The 23203-nt window shown below is 36.5% G+C and overlaps 1 protein-coding gene across 3 annotated transcripts in view; it reads left to right on the top strand.

Annotated features, from left to right (window-relative positions):
- Cdon (cell adhesion associated, oncogene regulated) overlaps window positions 1-21239 on the top strand; it is a 96193-nt gene extending 74954 nt beyond the window's left edge. For all 3 annotated transcript variants that reach the window (XM_071616845.1, XM_027945526.2, XM_071616846.1), the window contains exons 17-20: window positions 1769-2049; window positions 4761-4840; window positions 18307-18581; window positions 19331-21239. In XM_071616845.1, coding sequence (XP_071472946.1) covers window positions 1769-2049; window positions 4761-4840; window positions 18307-18581; window positions 19331-19494 — 800 coding nt within the window. In that variant the 3' untranslated portion in view covers window positions 19495-21239. The remainder of the gene's footprint in view (window positions 1-1768; window positions 2050-4760; window positions 4841-18306; window positions 18582-19330) is intronic.
- The last annotated feature ends 1964 nt before the right edge of the window (window positions 21240-23203 follow it).

Here is a 23203-nt window from a genome sequence, read left to right as displayed (position 1 = left end):
CTGTCAGCTAAAATAAGTGGAGCATCAAATTAAATTGCCCAGTAGAAATAAACATCAAGGACCAAACTAAGCAGGTCTCTAAGTAAATAGCTGACTTGGTACTGGAAACTCTGGCTTTGTTGGACCACCAAAGAGGATGAGTACTGTAGGCTTGTGCTCTGGAATTTGTGTCGGAAGACCTTCATGGTGGTGTGGATCAGGTCAGTAGGATAGAAATGGCCTGATGGGGAAAGCAAGGTAGTAGAGACTTTTCTAAATTACCGTTACTGAATGATGCTTACCAGGGGAGATAACATGGTCCTGTCTGTGCCTGATATACCCAAATTGTCTGGCATCCTCCCCCCAGGAGTGTGTCTGGTAATAGCTGTGCTTGCAGATTGAGCAGTGGTACTGTTCTCATTAATAACCTATTTTCCTATCTACCAGAAAAAACAGGATAATCAAGCCAAGAGGAAATTTTCAGACTTTGATGGGAGGAAGATTTTTGTTTTCCCCTTTGGCTTTAGAATAAGGAATGAAAGAAAAGTCAGAAGGCAGTAACAGTGGTAGGCACTTCTGTTGGCCCTTACCCAAGTTGCTCATATAGACACCTTTTAGTTACTAGCTCAAGAAAAAGAAAAGATCTCTTTTAATTGAATGGTTCCTTCCCAGAGGTAGGCAGGGGGAGAGGTGGCAGTGTCAGCATGAAAGGATTGTGATCATTTAGTCTTTTTTCTAAATGACTTTAATGCCATTACATTTAATTGTGTATATGTTCAATCATTAAGAGAAAAGCAATTAACTTGGTTTTCTGAACAAGATTAATCTGATTAAACTCATTTTCCTTTGTGACCTTACACTAAAAATGGTAGATTATCATGACAGTTGTTCAGTTATCTCATTCCACCAGAAGATACTCATTGACTGTCTTCTATGTGCCAAGAGCTATGCTGGACAGTGGAGTTATAAATAACATAAACATGGTCTTTGCCCTCTCAAAGGTCATGGGCTAGTGGAGAAGATGTTCAGTAGGTGTACTGACAATACACTCCTGTGCAAGAAAGCACAGGAATAGGAGAAGCTGTGGAGAGGAGTGCCAGTCTCCACATCTCTAATACCTTTGACAAATTTGTCAAAACCCTGACAGCAAACACTGTACAGTTCAGATACTTTACTGTCTAAGGAATATTTACTTTTTCTAAACTTACTGATAGGCGTGCCTCTATAAATCAGAATTTTTAAAAATACTGTTAATCTAAGGAAGTCAAATAGCCTTCTGCCTTTGGTACCCCACAACTTCCAAATGGCTTACAATGACCCAGAAGTTATATGAACAGTTGGTGAATGCATACACACCACCACCCTTTTATTTCAAAGTGCTGTTTATTGCTACTTGAAATGTCCTATCTAAAATTAGTCTTTGCTAAGGTAGTTGTTGCTGTTTTACACAGTCATTTTCAGCTCTTTGAAGTATCTGAGAATTTAAGCACTTTTGCTTAGTGTTGTCAATACTTTGATAGTTTCAGCTCATTCTCTTGTGAGTGATTTCTTTCTGGTTAATTTATCTTCCCATTAACAGAGTCATGATTAACTCAAAGCTCCTAGCTACTTCCACACTGTAAAGAAAAATAACAGTGGTAACTTTAAATAGGCTTTATAGGAACATTTTTAGAATGTTTTACTTTATAGTTATTTTGTAGTTTCTTAAGGGTTTCACTAATAAAACTTCCTAAGTAATATTGTTCTTTTTAGTATCTGATTCTTTTTTTGTTGTATTCTTTTTTGACAGAATACGACCCACCAGGATATCTCTACCAAGGGTCAGATATTAATGGGCAGATGGTGGAATTTACCACTGTCTCTGGAGCAAACCGAATAAATGGAAATGTCCATGGTGGCTTCCTGAGCAATGGCAGCCTCAGCAATGGCTGCTCTCACCTCCACCATAAGGTTCCTAACGGAGTCAATGGAATTGTGAATGGGAGCCTAAATGGGGGAATTTACTCTGGGCACACAAACTCTCTAACCAGGACACGGGTGGAGTTTGAACATCCTCGTCATCTACTGAATGTAAGAGACTTAATTATAAATAATAGCCTCTCTGTGCCTCAGGGTATCAAAGTACAAGAATGGGTGCTTGGCTTTTTTCGATTTAAGGAACCTCATAGGGTCACATGAATGGAAATAGTATATTTCACTAGCAGGCCCTTGATCCAGAGTAATCTTTGTCAGTTTTCTACCATCAGGTGATATATTTGTCAATTGGTTTCTGTTTTTAAATTGTTTAATTCTCCAAGTTCAATACCAGTAAGGAATAGATGGGAAGTTGTTCTTGAGATGAAACGGAAATACCACTGGGCATAGACCAAACCAGATACTTTATATTTGATTTATTTAAAGCAGCCTGAAAACTCAAATACTGAGAGCTCTGGCAGATGGGGAAACTTCAACAAGTTGGGAATGAGATGGTTGCGGAGGAGATAGTGGCAAACTAGAGTACACACTGAATTAAAGAAGCAACTTCAGTTGAGTGCCTGTTGTCACATAGGGCAGAGGACCCAGTTTGTTAGTTTTTCTGTTTCTTTGAAACATCTATAAATCTAGTTGAAATGATGAGATGTGTATATGTTGGAAACTAATTCCGATTTTTCTTCTTTTTTCTTTGTGGTGCTAGGGATTGAACTCAGGGCCTTGAGCATGCTAGGCAAGCACTCTACCCTAGCCCTAGCTTTTGTAAAGCATTGTGCAGACCATGCAAAACATGTCTCCAGGCCACGAGATTGTGACTTCTGACCTATCATGAGTTTCTTTTGTTTCACTTAGTGTGTTTTGTTGTTCCGACGTGTAAGCTTTGGAATTTTAGAATATTAGTATCCTTTAGTCACAAGGAAGCTTAAAATTCCCTTATTTCAGAGATTGCCTGACATAGCTTAATTTTTGAAATAGGAATAGAATAAGTAGCATATTTTAGATTTATGCCTCTAAAGGGGATTCTCTGTACTAGAGAGATGTTCTTTATTTCTTTGTCTAGATAGGCATCCACATTATTTTAATCAAACAGATAACTTATTTAGTTGATCAAATTAAGTGTTCATTTTATTTTTTTTCATTGTTCTGATTAAAGATAAGTTTGCCATAATCCATGATGGACTATAATTTGAACAAATTTGGAGTTTTTTGTTTTTAATGAATTTATTAAGATATTACCTTTGCAGAACAAATCTATAATATATATGTGTCTTAAAGCTAGAAACCTGTGGCTTTTATGTTACCCCACTTTTGCATGTTGTAGAAAAAAATATCCTATTTACTTTAGTGCATCTCATTACTAAAGAGAATAATGATTTCATTATTTTCTGGGGAAAGATATGGCTTATATTCAGACTAGCTAAACTTTTTTTGTCACCATTCCTAGTCTAAACTACTAACATTGTCTAAGAAATCTGGAGGAGAGAGCATTGCAGTTTGAATAACACATGCTGTTTCTATGAGAAGGAAAAATAAGGCTGATATTTGTTTTAGTGTTTGAACAGGGGGCTTTGGATTTTCTGAACAATGACTTGCTATTTAAATAATAGCTGCCCCATTAGGTTACAATTTTAGAAGTTATCAACTATAATTTTAACCCATTAGTTGTCTTATTCTTCTGGGCAGGAAGAAATAGGGACTTTTTTTTAAATGCCAGGCATCATAAAAATCATTGAATTAACTTTACCATGTTTAGTGATTTGGATAAATGTATTATCCTGAAGGTTATAAACTTCATTTTCTGAACCTTTTGAGTTTGCCCTCAGACTGAAGATAGTGCAGGAATATTCTTTCCCTCAGTATTTTCTTAGTAATTCCTGTTGCTTGTTGGATCAGGATTGCTGAAAGAAATTTTCAGTCTTTTGGTTTGCTTAGATTCTGGCTGTTGTTATGAGACGAATGGAAATGGAAAGTATTCTAGGAAAAACAATTGCCTGAACTTTTCCTAACCTTGAAGGCCTGTGTTGGGTTTGGGTGCAGTGTGACAGCCTCTCCCACCCTTATCAATTTCAGTTCTGCTGTTTTTCATCAGAAAGTAGAATTCTGACTCTGACTCTAAGAGGCCAGTTTGAGTTTTCAAACTTCACGTTTGCCATTGTGCATGTCAAGTGAACATTGTACAATGAGGTATGTGTTAATCTGGGCATTTTTCTTAATTGCTGGGCAATTTCCGCCAAAAGCAACATCAAAATATTAATACTCCCCTCCAGGTCATTGCTGGCTGAGAATCTACTCCATCTGGAAAAATATGACATGTTTTAAAACAGTATAGTCAAGTGAACAGGCCTAATAGAAATAATTACAGGAAAATGAAGATGGGTTGTCTTGTGACATCATTCAAACACACTTTGCACCCTGTTTCTTCAACTGGCATCTCATATAATTTTTCCATGACTGCTAGAAAAGGAAAAATGAATAAGAGGTTATGATGTGTAGTGTATTTTGGGCCCATTAGATTTGAGACACTAAAGGGAAGTGACTAACTTTCTCCCTTCACTTATTTGCCTTTTTCCAGTACAGAAATATATGAAAAAACACAGCAGTTAAGTTTTTGGAGTCCAGTTTAATATTGTGCAGATCTCATTTGAGAATAATAAATAACAAGCATAACATCATTTAGCAAGTACATTAAAAATATCATGTATCCATTTATGATTGACATGGCTTTTGTATTTGTGAGTATTTGGCTACTAGTCTATGGCACCTTCAGCATTTTCTTCTTTTCTTTTTCCTTGAACTTCCTTCCTGACAAGGGTGGTGGAATGTACACAGCAGTCCCCCAGGTTGACCCTCTGGAGTGCATTAACTGTCGGAATTGTCGAAACAACAATAGGTATGTTAATATGTATTTGCACAAATTGTTGTAAGTAAGGGATATGTGTTCTTTATTTTTTTCCTTCAGCAAAGGAAATTCTTGAAATTTAACATAAGGTAGAAAACTCAGAATTTGCCATCTCAAGTTTAAGGCTGCTATTAAGTTTTTGCACTGCTTTATAATTTTTAATCTTTCTGTGCCTCAGTTTCTTTAGACATATATTAATAATATTAAAGCCTTTGTTTCTAGTGGTAATATTATTAAAATGTTTGATGTTTTTGAAAAATTTTAATTGGAGTCATTCTCTGTCTTTAGTGTTTATTGTTTCTTTTTTTTATTGGTTGTTCAAAACATTACATAGTTCTTGACATATCATATTTCACACTTTGATTCAAGTGGGTTATGAACTCCCGATTTTTACCCCGTATACAGATTGCAGAATCACATCAGTTACACATCCACTTTTTTACATAATGCCATATTAGTAACTGTTGTATTCTGCTACCTTTCCTATCCTCTACTATCCCCCCTCCCCTCCCCTCCCATCTTCTCTCTCTACCCCATCTGCTGTAATATAATTCTCTCCCTTGTTTTTTTTTCCCTTTCCCCTCACAACCTCTTATATGTAATTTTGTATAACAATGAGGGTCTCCTTCCATTTCTATGCAATTTCCCTTTTCTCTCCCTTTTCCTCCCACCTCATGTCTCTGTTCAATGATAATCTTTTCCTCCTGCTCTTCCTTCCTGCTCTGTTCTTAGTTGCCCTCCTTATATCAAAGAAGACATTTGGCATTTGTTCTTTAGGGATTGGCTAGCTTCACTTAGCATAATCTGCTCTAATGCCATCCATTTCCCTGCAAATTCCATGGTTTTGTCATTTTTTAGTGCTGCGTAATACTCCATTGTATATAAATGCCACATTTTTTTTTATCCATTCATCTATTGAAGGGCATCTGGGTTGGTTCCACAGTCTACCTATTGTGAATTGTGCTGCTATGAACATCAATGTGGCAGTATCCCTGTAGTACGCTCTTTTAAGGTCTTCAGGGAATAGTCCAAGAAGGGCAATAGCTGGGTCAAATGGTGGTTCCATTCCCAGCTTTCCCAGGAATCTCCATACTGCTTTCCAAATTGGCCGCACCAATTTGCAGTCCCACCAGCAATGTACAAGAGTACCCCTTTCCCCACATCCTCGCCAGCACTTGTTGTTGTTTGACTTCATAATGGCTGCCAATCTTACTGGAGTGAGATGGTATCTTAGGGTGGTTTTGATTTGCATTTCTCTGACTGCTAGAGATGGTGAGCATTTTTTCATGTACTTGTTGATTGATTGTATGTCCTCCTCTGAGAAGTGTCTGTTCAGGTCTTTGGCCCATTTGTTGATTGGATTATTTGTTATCTTATTGTTTAATTTTTTGAGTTCTTTGTATACTCTGGATATTAGGGCTCTATCTGAAGTGTGAGGAGTAAAAATTTGTTCCCAGGATGTAGGCTTCCTATTTACCTCTCTTATTGTTTCTCTTGCTGAGAAAAAACTTTTTAGTTTGAGTAAGTCCCATTTGTTGATTCTAATTATTAACTCTTGTGCTATGGGCGTCCTGTTAAAGAATTTGGAGCCCGACCCCACAATATGTAGATCGGAGCCAACTTTTTCTTCTGTCAGGCGCAGAGTCTCTGATTTGATATCAAGCTCTTTGATCCATTTTGAGTTAACTTTTGTGCATGGCGAGAGAAAGGGATTCAGTTTCATTTTGTTGTATATGGATTTCCAGTTTTCCCAGCACCATTTGTTGAAGATGCTATCCTTCCTCCATTTCATGCTTTTAGCCCCTTTATCAAATGTAAGAAAGTTGTAGTTTTGTGGATTGGTCTCTGTGTCCTCTATTCTGTACCATTGGTCCACCTGCCTGTTTTGGTACCAGTACCATGCTGTTTTTGTTACTATTGCTCTGTAATATAGTTTGAAATCTGGTATCGCTATACCGCCTGATTCACACTTCCTGCTTAGAATTGTTTTTGCTATTCTGGGTCTTTTGTTTTTCCATATGAATTTCATGATTGCTTTATCTATTTCTACAAGAAATGCCGTTGGGATTTTGATTGGCATTGCATTAAACCTATAGAGAACTTTGGGTAATATCACCATTTTGATGATGTTAGTTCTTCGTATCCATGGACAGGGTATATTTTTCCATCTTCTAAGGTCTTCTTCTATTTCTCTCTTTAGGGTTCTGTAGTTTTCATTATATAAATCTTTCACCTCTTTTGTTAGGTTGATTCCCAAGTTTTTGTTTTTTTTTTTTTTTTTTTTTTTTGAGGATATTGTGAATGGGGTGGTTGTCCTCATTTCCCTTTCAGAAGATTTGTCACTGATATACTGTTTATTGTTTCTTATCTTGTTACTTTCCACTCTGTAGTACGGGATATTATGAGGGTAAATGAGAGCATGTTTGAATGTAATAGAGGGAAAAAAACACCTTATATATAGTAATTTTTTCCATAGTAATTTTACTAAAAAATTTCCTACTGAATGATTCAACATTTTTTAAAATCCTCAAATCTTTATATAATTAAATAGCAAAATCTTGTTTTTGTTTTAATTTTTCATTTAAAAAGTGATATATATTCATAATATTTCAAACTAGATAAAATTGCACAGAGTAAAATGTGTATTTAAATTTTGACAAGTAGACTATCAGAAAGAGTTCATGCTACTTCTCCATATGTTAATTCCAAAGGAACATCAAAGTTCTTGTATTAACATTACATTAGAAATTTTAGTCCTTCTGTTTACATAATGATGTTTTGGGGTTATATGGCCTCTAAAGTCCTTCTTGCTTTTAAAATTCTGCATTTAAAAATTGTATTTAGTACATAAAATAACAAATATGATTTGGAGTTTGGATATTCCATTATCTAAAAAGTATTTGATGTGCATTTTTTTTTTTTTACATGTATGAAAAGGTTGAGTTCTCACTAGAAGGTGTTGAAACTAGAACTTGAATGATCTGGTCAACCATAGAATTAGAAGTACATTGTTTTAGCCTGTGTTTTGAGAGTCACAGAACAAAAGCAGTAAATCTTGGGGACTTTTTGTTATCATTTATTTAACTCATCGTAGTGTTTCTCTATTAGTAAGAGCCATCTGCCTATTTTATATACCAAGAGTTACATGTTACGTATTTAAATTCTTTATCACCCTCATTTTGAAAATGTTCATACACTGAAGCTGTATTATTCTGAGCTTGTCAGAGTCTTTACCACAATTTGTTAGGAAAACATGCTAACAAACTGGCGAAGCTGGTTTATACACCAGATGGTAAGTAGTCAAATGGATTCATCATAACAAATGGTTTTGTGAAAATATATACTGTGTTGTCCTTTGTAGTTCTTGTGGCCATCATCAGATCTTGACTCTCCCTACACATTAGAATAGCTAACAGGAGGACCTTTGGTCTAAGAATGAGTGGACCGGGTTTTACTCTTACTTAAACTTGTGATCTTGGGGAAAGTTATGTCTCTGGGGCTGTTTTCTTATTAAGAAAACAAAAGCTTGTCCTGAGTAATAAAAGATTGTCCCCAATATGATCCAATTGTAGACTTTGGTAAAACCATATCTTTATGATGAGGTATCATCTTAGCACCAAAAACACTCCATTTCCCATGTCCTTAAAAGGATTTAAGTGACCTCTGCCATCTTGAATTCATGATCATTTGTATATGGAGAGAGAGAGAGAGTGTGTGTGTGTGTGTGTGTGTGTGTGTGTGTAGTATCTGAAAGATTTTATTATGCATGGGTATTTCCTTTAAGACAGTGAGGAATTGTATTTCTAGTAATTTTCAAGTTAATGACTTCCTGCATTTCATGTTTGTGAATTTTACTACTGTCTGGGAACTTATTCTCTTCAGCTTGGAAAAACCAGCTTCTGTTTCTCTGTGGTTTAAATATTCTTCTTGCACAAGCACCTGTAGTTGAAGGCAAGTCTTTATTTGTCTGTGTTGCCTCCAAGGCTAGCCAAATGTCTTCCCTCTCAGGAGCCACTGTATGATTTTGACACTTAATAATTGGACAGTTGATAAATATCAATAAGAAACTAACTTTAGGGGGGATGTGGCTCCGTGGCAAAGTGTCTATCTTGCATTTGCAAAGCCCTGGGTTCAACCCCAACTTCCGAAAAGAAAAGAAACTAACTTTAACTGTGGAAATTGAAATAATTACATTTCATGCTTTTAACTTTTACAACTTTGAAGTTGAAAACAGGTATCACCTCTCAAGATCCAACAAAATGGCAAAATTTGTAATAAATTTTGAAGGTAGAGAAGTGTATGATATATGATTTGCATCTAAAATGTGCAAAATTGTACTTAATATACCTTTTTTAGAATATTAATGTTATTAACTAATAAGTTTGCATTTCATAATGCAGACTGAAATAGTGTGTACGTAAGAAGAGGCATTATTTCAGTAAGAATACATGGCACTGTAGAATTTTTGGCTACTTAGTCAGAAAATACTGAGCACTAGCCAGGCACTGGACTAGGTTTGGAACTGTTTCTATGTAGAAGGAATTTGCAGAGTAGCCATGGAAGTGGGAAGGATACTGCTTACCTAAGAATAAATAGATTACATGCTGTACATTAGAACCACTTGAAGCACTGCTAAGTATACAAATTGCTAGGCTCTACTTCTAGAGTTTCTGGTTCAGCAAACCTTAGGTAGGGCCTGAGAATTTGTATTTTTAGTGAGTTTCCAAGGAATACTGATGCTGGTATATAGTAATTTTTTCCTGGCACCATGCTTCGAGAGCCACTAGAATAGTGTTACTGGCTGATGAAATGCAAGTAGAAAGTAAGTGGCAGGATATAAAACAGGAAAATTGGACTGAGTTTATATCACAGGTGATCCTGAAAGTCAGGGTTTTGTAGTCTAAACATTTACTGAGTGCCTATCATGAACTTGGTACTACTACCTTCGGAGACCCACAGTCTGATAGTAGTGATTCTCAGAGCTAGGAATATAGTAAATAGTAGAGTTTGAAAAAAAAATGGTTGAATTTTATATTTATGGAATAGAAAAAAATTCTTTTTTTTTTTGTAAATTAAAAAGTACAAAAGGGTATGAGACTTTCATATTAACTGAAAGGAGATATGGGATAAATGTTGAGAAACACTGAGCTAGTAGCGTCCTAATTCATGTGAAACTTTCTGAGAAAAGGTATAATCTGTTGAGAGTGTTTAGGCCTGATGATTGGTGATAGGGCACAGGTTGGAGGGATGGGATCAGTTAGCTGTCACTTTAAGGAAGACCTGGCCTCCATACAAGAAATGGGGATAACAGGATGAGTGATATGGGCGCAATTGTAATCTTTAAGACTTGGCCATTGTCTGACTTTGTATAAGAGAGATTCTACAAAAAAAACCCAAAGATCCAAATACATAGTTTTCAAATGTGAATGACTTGATTAGTTATTGCCTGGGTGGTAGTCCTAAAAATAAGAAACCAAATAAAGTGAGAAAACATTGACTTTACCATCTTAACCGTAGGAGAGATGTGAAAAGTTGACAATCAGAAAGAGGAGAAGATGCCTTGTTGTAGTCTGTGGAGATTTTCTTTGATTTGGGGGCTCTTGTGGCATTTTATAAATGACTGCTTTCCTCACTGTTTCCTGGACTTGAATCCCTTTCAGGTTTTAAGAGTAAAATAATATGTAGCAGTGTGTACTAGCTCACTATGAACACAGCTAGAAAGAGGCATACTCAGTACAGCTTTGCAGGGAGCCAGTCCCCTATACCAAAGATTTAATGGATAAATCTTTTGTATTTTTCTGGGTACTTCAAGAGTTAAACAGATTTGAGTCAAGAAAATCAAAAAGTTTTCTACTTTCTCCTCTCCTCAATTCAAAAGGCAGTAACACAGTTCTGGATATGTAATCAAATGTGGTTGTCAGTTGCTTGGCTATTTGAATGGGAAGGAATTAACATTAAATCAGGCCTATTTGCCATCAGTCTTGATAATTTGTAAGAGAGAGTAGAGAGGACACTGATGAAATTTACAGATGAACCAACTGAGAGGTCCCATCAGGAAAGAACGAGAAATTAACTTTAAGCATCCTAAAGAGACTGGAAATGGGCAGGAAGTAACCAAGCAAATATCAGCCTGGAAAAATGTGTATAATTCATCTGGGGGGAAAAAAAAACAGTGCAAGCTACATGGCTGATAGTCAAATAAAGAAAACAATTGGGAAAAGTGCTTTAGAAAACACTGGTATTACAAATGGTCTCCAAGAGTTTGCATAATGATGATCTTTAAAGGTCTGTGTATGTTTCTTGTATTTAGGAGTACTCTTTCACTCATATATGTCAGATATACTCAGGTGAAATTAGGATGTAGAGAACATTTAGTCATAGTAGGATTTCTTTCAGGCCAAGGGTTTCATCTGCCTAGTTGGTTTGTTATTGTCTAGTGTACTTAAACTCTTTTTTCTAGCAATTAATTTTGTTACAACTTGGGCTCTCTCCTATTTCCAACCACTCAGCTACTCAGAGCTAGCTCTAAGGCCAAAGGAGGAAAATACACAAAGCCCAAGATTGAGCTTCCCTTCATCTATAATAATCTGTCTACTTCTTCAGGGGAAAAAAATTATAGCTCTGTTCTAGTTTTTTAAGGGCCTTCCTTTTGAGGAGGTTATATCTCTCCCCAAATCTATATCCATTTCTAATGTAGAGACTAAGGTCCTGTTGTCTTGGGGTAGACAACAGATCTTTCACTTGTTAGCTGTGTATGTGTGTGTGTGTCAACTTGCCATGTTCAGTAATACACTTAGTTGTTTTTGTCACCCAGCATTTATTGTGGTTGTCGCTGATAAATTAATCCCCAAAAGGAAAGTCCCACTCTAGCTGGAGTCATTGCAGCATCCAGTGGAGTGACAATGAGAATGGAGGGCAGCCACGTCCCTGGAGAAATGTCATCTGGGTTCTGTTACGTAGAAACTGATTTCTCCCCAGAATAAAGGCTAGGTTGGCAAAATGACAGAGACCCCATGGCAAGAGGAAACATCTGCGGTGAGTTGAACATCAATCCACTACCAAGATGGAACTGTTTCAGAAGTCTGCAGAGCACATGCATGAAAATAAGTGTCACACATCCAAGAGATTAATGGACAGTTAGTCCTTGCCCTCCAGGGATAATCACAAGAAACACTTAATGCAAAACTTATTTAATCATCCAAACAGGGTAACTCTGTACATAATCATTCATAGTACACTAAACTGTGTATTCAGATACGGAATACTTCCCTAGAAAATACTTCAGAGATTCTGTATAGTTCTACAGAAATATCTAAAATGTTTAGTCAACTACTAAAGCACCTTATTCTTCTGAGCACAGTTCTATACTACTATTCCAATCTCTTTATTTCCTAGGCTGTGTTGTTCAAATTGTCAGCTAAGGAATATTTTACTTATTTATTTTTGTGATGCTACAGTAGATCCATTTTCCTATCTTCCAGATTGGAGGATCAAACCATTTCTATTTGTTAAGAAGTATCTTAGTAAACTGAAAGGGCCCAGAACACCTGAGTTCTTACAGAACACAGATTTTTCTATGTGGCGAGATGCACATAATTCCATTTATTCAATATTGTTAAGGTTAACATTAAGAAAAATAGTTTGATGGAGCTACAAGCAATTTAGTGAAAACCTCACTCCACTTAAGCCAGTAATAACATTTTGGAAAGACCATTTGAGAAGCAAAGATAGTAAAATTGCACTTTATATATTGTATAAGCTGTAAAGTATGCACTGTAAGAATAGCTCATTGAAGGTTACACATTTGCAGACATGTGTCCAGTTCTTTTTTCACTGCCTATAGATTTGGGTCTCTCATTTACGTATATACAGATGTTATTTTTGGGATCATCTGATTGCTTTAGGAAATTTCATAAAAGCATTATCAGCAGAAGAACTGTGTCACATGCTATACCTACTTATATTTAGAATATAGATTATATCCCTAATTTATAGACTATGTTTTATTTTTTATTTCTCTGTCTTTTAAATATTTATTTTTTGGTTGTAACTGGACACAATATCCTTATTTTATCTACTTACTTTTATGTGATGCTGAGGCTCGAACCCAGGGATAGGCGAGTGCTGTACTCCTGAGCCACAGTCCCAGCCCCATAGACTGTATTTTAGATGCTTATATCAACATGTAACATCAGGTTAAAGCCATTCTTACACTGACACACCGACATCTGGAACTGAACTAAATGTAAGGGGGTGGAATTATTTATATTTGGTTAGCTAAGTGGTTAATTGCTGTTGATTATGAGTTAAGATTCAATGTACTAGAAAATTTTAAATCAGCGTGGTTTGTCATGCTGAAATTTGTGGTTATGACCACTTTACAAATTTAACTCAGGTTATATATTACTATACACTGCACTTTAGTAATTAAGAGTCATACTTAAGAACAAAAGTAAACACTGCTATTATGTACTGTTTCATTTATCTGAAAAGTGATGATAAAGAATAAGTAATAGAAATTGTACTTTTCTCTTGTTATGTATCTATGATTTCAGTCAGGCATGGTGGTACATGCCTGTAGTCCCAATAGCATGGAAGGCTGAGGCAGAAGGATCACAAGTTGGAGGCTAGCCTGAGCAATTTAGCAAGGCCCTAAGCAACTTAATGAGACCCTATCTAAAAAAATAAAAAAGGGCTGAGCATGTGGCTCAATTATTAAGTGTCCCTGGGTTCAATCTCCAGTACCCAAACAAAACAAAAATTTCATAATTTCTAAATGTATATTTAATATGCTCATTTATTCTTGGCACATAAACCTGTAGCAGTCCACTGATACCTTGTAGTTAGCCCTTGCTCTTCCATTTTGCCCATCCCTCAGTCCTGCCACATTAATATAACTTCACTGTCCTTTATTCTGACAAATTTTCTATATAATCATATTGTTAGAATACACATAGACTTCATTCAAAAATCTCATCCTACAACTTTGCCTTAAATTAAAGAGCAGGAAAAAGGAAAAGAAGAAGGATGTAAAGCATCTCATTGTCTGGTAAGTCCTCAGGTTTTTGTTTTTTTACAAACATTATGAAATTCACTTTTGTGTTAACCCATGTAAATAAATTATTAATTTATAACATTTTGTTTGTAGGAACTGCCCTGATTTTTCAGATTCTGGCAAGTATTTCTTTTTTCCCCTCAGCTCACTTTTACTTCTTTTAAATGAAAGCTTTTCTTTCTGATCTGATACTTCTTTGTCTTTTAAATATAGGTTTCTAGCACCTTTGCATTACCTTCAGATTCTTGCAGAGAAATGAAACATCAAGCTCACTTAGTGTGTCTGACTCCATCTGATTGGAGGAGTACATTAAGTTTCTGGCTGCGCTCTTTCTCACTGTCCCAAGAGTCTCATGATGCTGAGGACAGTCATTGCTTATCATCCAGGGGACTGAAGTTTTAAGTCAGATGTCTTCAAAGCTAACAGATATTAGAAAAAAATACACAAGCAACAGAGCTAACATTGAACAATGACAGAGATAACTAATATTGTGATACAAAAAGCAAATGGGGTGAGTATATCAATTTAATCCCACGTTAATATGCGTGTCTCATCTTACTGTTGGGTCTGGGTGTCATAAAATACTTTCATTGATTAGTTTAATCGTTGCTCTCTAATAATTTATGCACTGGCTTGAGAGAAAGGCTACAAAAAAGTCTGATGTTCCAGTGTTTATTATTTACTTACTTAACTTTACATCTTACATTTTTGAGGTCCTACTGTCTGTCCTTTACTATGTGCTTGGTGCTAGATATTATGACTTTTGAGTTTAATGAACATTAGTACTTTTACCAATTCTCAGACAAGGCGATCTTTTATGTTTGTCATATGTTTTTATTCTAAAAATACATAAAATCCTCTAAGACATTACAATTATTATTTTTTACAGTCAATATTCATTCAGAATTTCTATACTTCCTTTTTGTTATGACCTATTCCTTTCAATATTTTCTTTCCTCTGTTGCTACTCATTTTTTTTCAACTTGATAAAATTCCTATAGTATTTCTTTCAGTATAGGTTTTGTATTTCTTCTAGAGTAGGTTAGAACCAGCTTTTGGGGTCTAAACTTGTCTTCATCTTCCTTGTAAAGAGGAGAGGAGAGAATTACACACATACACACACACACACACAATTGTTTATTGAATCCTAGATTGGCAGCTTCTTAGCTTCTTAGCATCCATGTTATTCTTGACATCTCAATGTTTTATTCTTAACTGAATGACAGATGTCCCCAGAGGAAAAGTTGGTCTGAAGCTCAGGTTTACATTTACCTTCCCTCTAGAATGGCAGCCACTCAATTGCTTTGGTAGCTCTCTGATGTCTTGCACAGATTTAAAATAAAAATTTTTAAATATTTTAGTTGTTTTTAGCAGGATAGTTTCTCTGATACAAACTACTCAGTTATAACCACAAGTGAGGAATTTAATTTTTAAGAATTATTTCTAAAAAATCATAGTATCCACATGGATTGCCCTAGCCAGAGAGATTTTTGTTTTTTGAAGTCTGAATCTCCCTTACTCTCTAATATCATAATTTCTATCTAAGGTAAATTTCTCAATTATGAGATAGTAGAGTCTGATACAGTCTAGAAGAATGTACATGTCTCTGGCTAGACATGTGGCACTTGCCCTGTTCTCATCAGTCACACGTCTATACCCATGTCAAAGTCAAGTGTTCCCAGTGTCTTTTATACTTCCTTATATAATACAGCATTATGTTGTAACCATTTGTTTGCTTGTTCATCTCTGCTGAACTGGAACTGGACCTCTGCTGTATTTATCTTTATGATTTCAGTGCCTACCATAGTGCTTGACATCGCTGGAAGGTATCCAGCAAGCACTGTTTGAATAAAGTGTTTTCCTAGATAAGGTTATTTATATATCAACCATAATACTCATTAAATTCTCATTAGTAGTAATTTGAATCCAGAAAGATTTTTCTTTCCCCTCTTGACCTAAACCCATATTTTATCCTACTTAAAGTCTGTGGATTCCATGCATTGAATCCATGGGGAGTTTCTGTGTTCCTAGAGTACAGAGAGAGAAGAACTAACAACAAAGTATAGGAAGAAAAGACACTGAAAACATGAACAATTTAAAGGTCACAGTTGAATACAGTCTTCAGGAGAATAAATAAGGCATGCCATCCTTTTCCAGAGTCATGCCCAGTTCTCCAATTCTGACTTCAGTGAACTTCCTTCTATGCCATTGTTCCCTTAACTCTTCATTGGCTTAAGACATGCATGGAAAGACTTAGTTCATTTTCAAAGCAAGCATATACTTTTTTTCTATATTATTAAAAGTTAAATTATTTGATCATGTACTCAAATTATTCTCTACAAATGAACCTGACATACTTTGTCTTCATTCCAGATGATTGGTATCAGAATTCCATTAACTGTATTGTGAGTATATTTATTTATTTGAAATTAAAATTGCAATTATCTTGAATTAAGAATTTGGTTTACTGACAGATATCTTATTCTTTTTCAGGCTTGTATCATTCTTAGCATTTGGTGTTTCCAATAATTTGAGCCACAGAGTGCTAGCCCACTCATGCATGGGCTTCCTTTTACTGATTTTCCTATGCATCAAAAACATACTATTTTATATTTAAAAGGTGGAAATAAAGAATTCTTATCTTTATTATCTAACATTACCTAGCTCCCGCATACAGCTGGTCCAGTTTATGTTTCCTAGTGTGTAAGGCCCAGTGCAAAGTCATCTTAAATATTTCTTACTCTCTATTTTAGAATTAAAAAATGTATTTGTGAGCCTCCAGTTTCCAGTTATAGTGAAATAGCTTGAACATCAACAGGCAATAATGATAGATGGATTTTAGTACTTTCAAGTTTTTTATTAACAATTTGACAATATTAAGAGCATGACCAGAGTAGGCAGAAACTAAACAAGAATCTACCTTTGAGAGATAGTGTGAGATTTATGGGGTTTTGCCTAAAAGCATTCTCTAGTCTTGAGGGAAGTGTTTAAGAAAAAGATGTCAGAAGACTGAGTTCAATAGCAACAGAACAATTAGAAAATTGGAAAATCCAGTTAAAGAGAAAAAAATTACTATCCATGTCCAAAAACAGGAAAATGTGATACTTAAGGGGGATAAAAACGATCAATAGAAACAAACCCTGAGTGGGGCACTATAGCACACCTATAATCCCAGCAACTCAGGAGGCTGAGGCAGGAGGATTGCAAGTCCAAGACCAGCCTTAGCAACTAAGTGAGATCCTGTCTCAAAATATAAAATTAAGAAAAGACGAAGGAGTACTGGGGATGTGGCTCAGTGGTTAAGTGCCCTTGAGTTCATCCCCAGTACCAAAAAAAAAAAAAGAAGAAGAAGAAGAAGCAGGTCTGGAGATGTGGCTCAAGTGGTAGCGCACTCGCCTGGCATGCTTGCGGCCCGGGTTCGATCCTCAGCACCACATACAAACAAAGATGTGTCCGCCGAAAACTTAAAAAATAAAGAAAGAAAGAAAGAAGCAGCAGCAGATCCCTAAGATGACCCAAATGTCACAGTTAGCCAACAATGATTTTAAGCAGCAATTATAATTATGTTCCAGGACTTAAAGGAAAATATACACAGTAGATGAACATAAGGGGAATTTCAGCTGAGAAAGAGACTGAAAAAAGAATCCAAGTGGAATTCCAGAGCCGAAGAGTATAATAACTGAAATGGAAAATTTACTTGATGATCTTACCAGCATATTGGAGACAGCAGAAGAGTCAGCAAATTAGAAGATAAATCGATAGAAAATATCCAGTTTGCAAAAACAGAAAGAAAAAAAATCAAGGCACACATCTTAGTTGAAGGCAGGAACTAAAGTGAAATGTTCTAGTAGTTATTTCTGTAATGAAAAAGAAATGAAAAATAAAGAATTCTTGAATTTTGAATGGCTAATTATTTTAGTGTTTCCTCTGAGAATGAAAGAGAATGCATGTTTTCAAAGCGTTGTGTTTTTGTTGACGTTCATAGGCCATTTCTCTCATGTGACCATAACTTTCTTAGCTTTCTCTCCTGTGCTTCCTTTTTTCTTCCTCATTCCTTTCAGTAGCTGATGGCCTTTTCTTTCTGTGTGACTATATTTGGGAACCAGTGATAATGAAAGAAGAGCTAACTTCTGGCATTGGACTAAAACAAAGGAAGCATGTATGATAAGTCGTCATTTCAGGTTCCGTTCTGAGGCGGTTTGATGTGTTTTCCTGTTGTATTCCACTATAATTGTAATTTCCAAGTTTTTGATATTTCAACGCATAGCAAATCAGTTTTTTTAGACATCAACTTTTCTTAAGAATCTGAATTCAAAATGCCAAATGATACTTTGAAAGAAGCCCATTGTAATTATTGACCCCTCTAGACACAGTTCTGTTTCTCTTGTTTTAAACTCTACAGGTGTTTCACCAAAACCAACAGCACTTTTAGCAGCAGCACCCTTCCCTTGGTCCCAGTGATAGCACCTTATCCTCAGGATGGCTTGGAAATGAAGCCCCTTAATGCCATGAAGATGCCTGTGTGCCTGGCTTCCACAGTCCCTGACTGTGGCCAGTTACCTGAGGAGAGCATCAAGGACAGGCTGGCACCCCTACCTACCCAGCATATCTGCTGTCAGGACAATATAAATGGCATCAATTCCGAATCTACAGAAGACACAACAGAGTTTAACAGAGGTACAGGGAGCTGGTTTAAACCTTAGGTTTCTAGATGGTCTTTAGTTAGCTGAGAACTCTATCAAGGAGAGTTTTCTCTGGTCACTCACGTATTTCTTAAGAGACTGAGCAAGGGTGTTGTGTAGTTCAGGAAAAGATAGGACAGATAAAGGATTCTTTAAAATTCTATTATTACTCATATATTTTATCTCAGGTGGTTAATCCCATTACATTCTGAAAAATATATCCAAATAGGCTTGGATTGAGTTTGTATCTGAGCAGAAGCTTTGCAGGAAGAATGCATTTTGTAAACATGGAACTTTTAGAACTTTTAAGGGGTTTATTCTAATCCCCAATGAATTGTATAACTGTTTATAAGAGCTCAATTATATTTTAAACTTTTTGTCTGGGGGGTGGAAGGTGGGATACTGGTGATTGAACCCAGCAGCCCTCTACAATGAGCTTGGTCCCCAAACCTTTTTATTTTTTATTTGGAGCCAGAGTCTTGCTAAGTTGTTGAGGTTGGTCTCAAACTGACAATTCTCCTGCCTTAGCCCCCGACATCTCTGGGATTTCAGGTATATGCCACTGTGCCTGACTATTTTAAACCTTTTAAGTCTTTGTCTTCTCAGCTTCGAACCAAACATAACGAGGTTCTACTTTTGCTCATTATTATTATTTTTTTATTACTCGAAGTAATATTTTTAGATTGCTATGTGAAAAATCAGCTTTTATCATTTCATAAAACTTCCAAACTTTTCTCGTTTCAGGAGAGAGCTGTGGCCATTCAGAAACAGAAAACAAAATTTTAAGTTGGAAACCTCTGATTTTGCCACCTGTTTCAGAGGACTGTACTGAGAAGACTACGTGGTCTCCCCCTGGCATTCCGTCAGAGAGCTCATCAGGGGTCCTTCAGCAACCCCAGGAAACCTGAGGATGTGCAAATACATAGCCAGGTTCCCACCTCAAGCCAGTAACTGCACAGAACAGGCCTGGGAATGACCTGTGTGAAGGACATTAGTTCAAATCACAGAAAATCATTATTTATTTTTTTGTAGTAATGTCATATGAATGTATCTTAAAATGTGTGTCCTTTTATATTATTTATGCCTGAAAAATGCCTTTCCCTATTCCTTCCTTCCCCCTCAGTAGGAAATGGCCTTTTACATAGTTTTCAATCATCTGGAGAGTAGAGGGATCACTGTGTGTTTTCTAAAACCCTCAGTGACACTAAGAACTCCTTAAGCTGTGGGTACAGTCTGTTGGCTTTCAGCTAGGAGGGAGTTGCACAGGCCATTTGAAGTTGGCCCCCTTCACATTTTCAGATGGAAAACTGTCATTCAATATTATGTTAACAGACCTGAGAACATTTTGAAATCAACCACATTTGCAACCTAATGTTTATAATAGCAGATCTGGCTGATAAAGTTTTACAAGAGTGCCTTCCATAAACTACTTATTTACCTTCTGTCTGCCCGTGGGCATCAAACAATGTTCAGTCTTCTAAGCACCTACCATAGCCAGTGTTATGGACAAGGGAGAGTGTGAGGTCTAATTGTATTATGCAGGATGTAGGAGGACAAGTATGGCTGGAGAGAAATTAATGCCTTAATATCCCACTGCTTTAAAATTACATTAGTTTATAAAATGATCGTCACATGGCTCTTTTTCAACTATTTCTAAGAGTAGGAACAACAACAACAAAAAAGACAACTGTAAAGCAGTGGCTTGAAGAGAAAGATACACATTTTAAAAAGAAAGAAAAGGGAGGGCTACAGTGACTTCTCTTGGCAGAAGCTTTTCATCCTGTTTCATAGGTATATGCTCATGGTGCCATACTGCTTGACAGTAGTCATTTTCTCACTTCCTATATGGATAGCAGTTGGAACACATGAGTGCATGTGTGTAAGTCGGTTTTTCATCACTGTAACAAAATACCTGAGGTAATTTATGTGTAAAGAAATAAGATTTATTTTGGTTTCTAGTTTTAGAGGCTCCAATCCATGATTGAATAGCCCTATTGGTTTATGCCTGTACCAAGACAGCACATCATGGAGGGAATGTGTGGTGGAGCAAAAACCACTTCCATCACAAACCAGGGAGCAATGGGAGAAAGAGGAAAGGGCTGGGATCTCACAGTTCTATTTAAGGGCACACCCCAGTGACCTAAAGACCTCACCCCACCTATTAAAGGTTCCAAACCTCCCTATGGTGCCACCCTGGGGACCAAGCTTTTAACACTTGGACTCCTGGGGCACACTCAAGATCCAAACTGTAGCAGAGTGTCAGAAAAGACTTAATTTTGAGGAAAAAAGTTTGTTTGTTTTAGTTTCCTGATTTTTTTTTTTTTTCAGAATGCATTGTAAACAGGCATCTAAAGCTTTGATAAACAGAGCTTATGCTGTTGCTGCTGCCTCTGAGTGACAAGGACATTACAACTGCCTTTGGAAGTCTTCTTTCTCAATGTTAGGAAAAGAAAAAAAAATCAAACATTATAAATGCATTTCATGTCTTAAGTCAGGTTTTCATGAAGTCACTGCTCTTTTTTGGATTGTGCATCCCTTTGGGGGAAGAAACAAAAAAATCATTCTTCTTACATAAGATCGAGCAGTTATAGCATAAGTTTTTTTGTTTTTTTTTTTTAAAAACTAGTTTCTCAGAAATTGCAGTGGAATAGAATACTATGTTAATCAACTGTATGTAAATGCATCAGTTTTTCCTTACATGTGTTTATATATTTTATAAATAGAACTGTTAGTGAAAATGTTCTGTTTCAGCTGGGTCACTAAGCTAGAGTTACTTCCAGTAGATTATAGGAAATATAGTGCCATAGCTGGATATTAGAACTATAAGAAAAGCAAGTTCTACATTCCAATGTTCATGCCTGTAGTGTACCAGATTAATTCTTTGTGTTGTTTAGATGCAATTAGCTTTGGAGGGGGATAGCTGCAGCCCTTACTTCTCTGACTAGCAAAGGACAAAGTCCTAGTACATAGAACATAAAGAATACCCAGTGTGAATCAACTAAAATACACAGAAGAAGTTTAAGGAAACTAGGGAGTAGGTGTCCCTGGCAGTCATTTTGATTCCTGAAACAGGTGTATTAGCATAAGCTTTAGGTCAGAAACTGCTTCTAAAGATTGAGTTTGAATATGGGACTTGTCCACGAGGAAGAGAAAATAACTTTACCTTTCTGGCAATCTCATTCTGGACTGCTTTATTTATATGATTAGTAACGCTGTTTTAAGTGTTATTCATTTTATTGTATTTTATTTATAAAAATGCCTTTATATATTGAGATATATAAATATGAATATAAATATAGAGATATATATAGATATATAGATATATATATATATAATTGCCTTTATGTTTAGGAGTTATGAGTTCTCCCTAAACGTGAGTTGCTCTGAACTTTCATGCCCTGCAGGGTCACCAGAAACAATCCTAATTAATGGTACTTCCCCAGGAAATAAAAGGACATAGGACATTGTGGGGGACAATACTCACATTTGTTAAGGAACTCCTGTGTCCCAAGTTCTGAGCTTAGTGCTAGTTACTATTATCTCACTCTACCCTCACAACAAATCTACCAAGTTGGTATGAAAATTCCCAGGTCACATAATGAGCTGAATTGGAACCCAGTGTATCTGTGGTCATTGTGTACGCTTCTGTTTTTTCCATACTGCTTTCCAGAAGCACTAGGGTTCACTCCTATAGAATTTGCCCAGTAACTTGTGCTGTCTGCCCCTGCTGTGTAATTCCTCAGAGGCTCTGTCTCTGCAGCTGCAGAAGATCCCCACCCCTGCTCCCCTCCCCCCCTCCCTACCCCACCCTGCCCCCTCCCCACCCCCACCCCCACCGGCCTTGGCAGAGCTCTGTGCTTGTTACTGTCTCTAGCAGGCCACAGTCCTCCCCTGGATGCCCTTCATTCCCAACCCCTGTCCAAGACCTTGATCTTCACTCTGCTCAGTGATCATGAAATTGATGAGGCCTCTTCAGGTTCCTCCTAGTCCTAGTCCTCGAACTCTGATTCTTTGTTCCCCTGTTCCTGTTATGCCATTCCACCATCTCCCTTTGATTTTCTTCTTTCAGTTATGCACTGATGGTCTGATGGCACCTGCCATACAGGATGCAAGTTAAATTGCAATGTTCAAAACCTTTTGAAGCTGTCTTTTCAGAAAGTATTTCTTGCTGGGTTTTGCTTTTATAAAATAGGTCTCTAAAGACCAAAGCATCCATACTGGGTTGACCATGTCACATCATTCCAGCTGTAATACTGCCAAGAAATTAATGCTTATAATTGAACTTTACCTGTGTTGCTCTATTTTTTTAAAACAATGACTCTGAGATGCATGTTTTGTATCATATTGAAAAGTATGTTTTTATTTTTCCCTAAAGTTGTAATATTGTTTGAAATTGTACATATTTTAAATGATGTAGCTTTGACAGGTTTTATCTGTTTGATGTGGTTTTATATTAAAAAGAGAATGCTGCTTTCATGGAGAGTAGCCCTTGAAGATGGGGAAGCTCAGATACCCCCTGTTTGTCCAAAGTGGCCTTATGGTTTGTGATTGGGGGTGAGTGTAATGTCTGGAATTCTTTGGAACCTCCACCTCTGTCCTTTGCTGAAAATCCTGTGT

Source organism: Marmota flaviventris, chromosome 9 (genome assembly GCF_047511675.1).
Source record: "Marmota flaviventris isolate mMarFla1 chromosome 9, mMarFla1.hap1, whole genome shotgun sequence".
NCBI lineage: Eukaryota > Metazoa > Chordata > Mammalia > Rodentia > Sciuridae > Marmota > Marmota flaviventris.
This window is presented reverse-complemented; position numbering and strand designations above follow the sequence as displayed.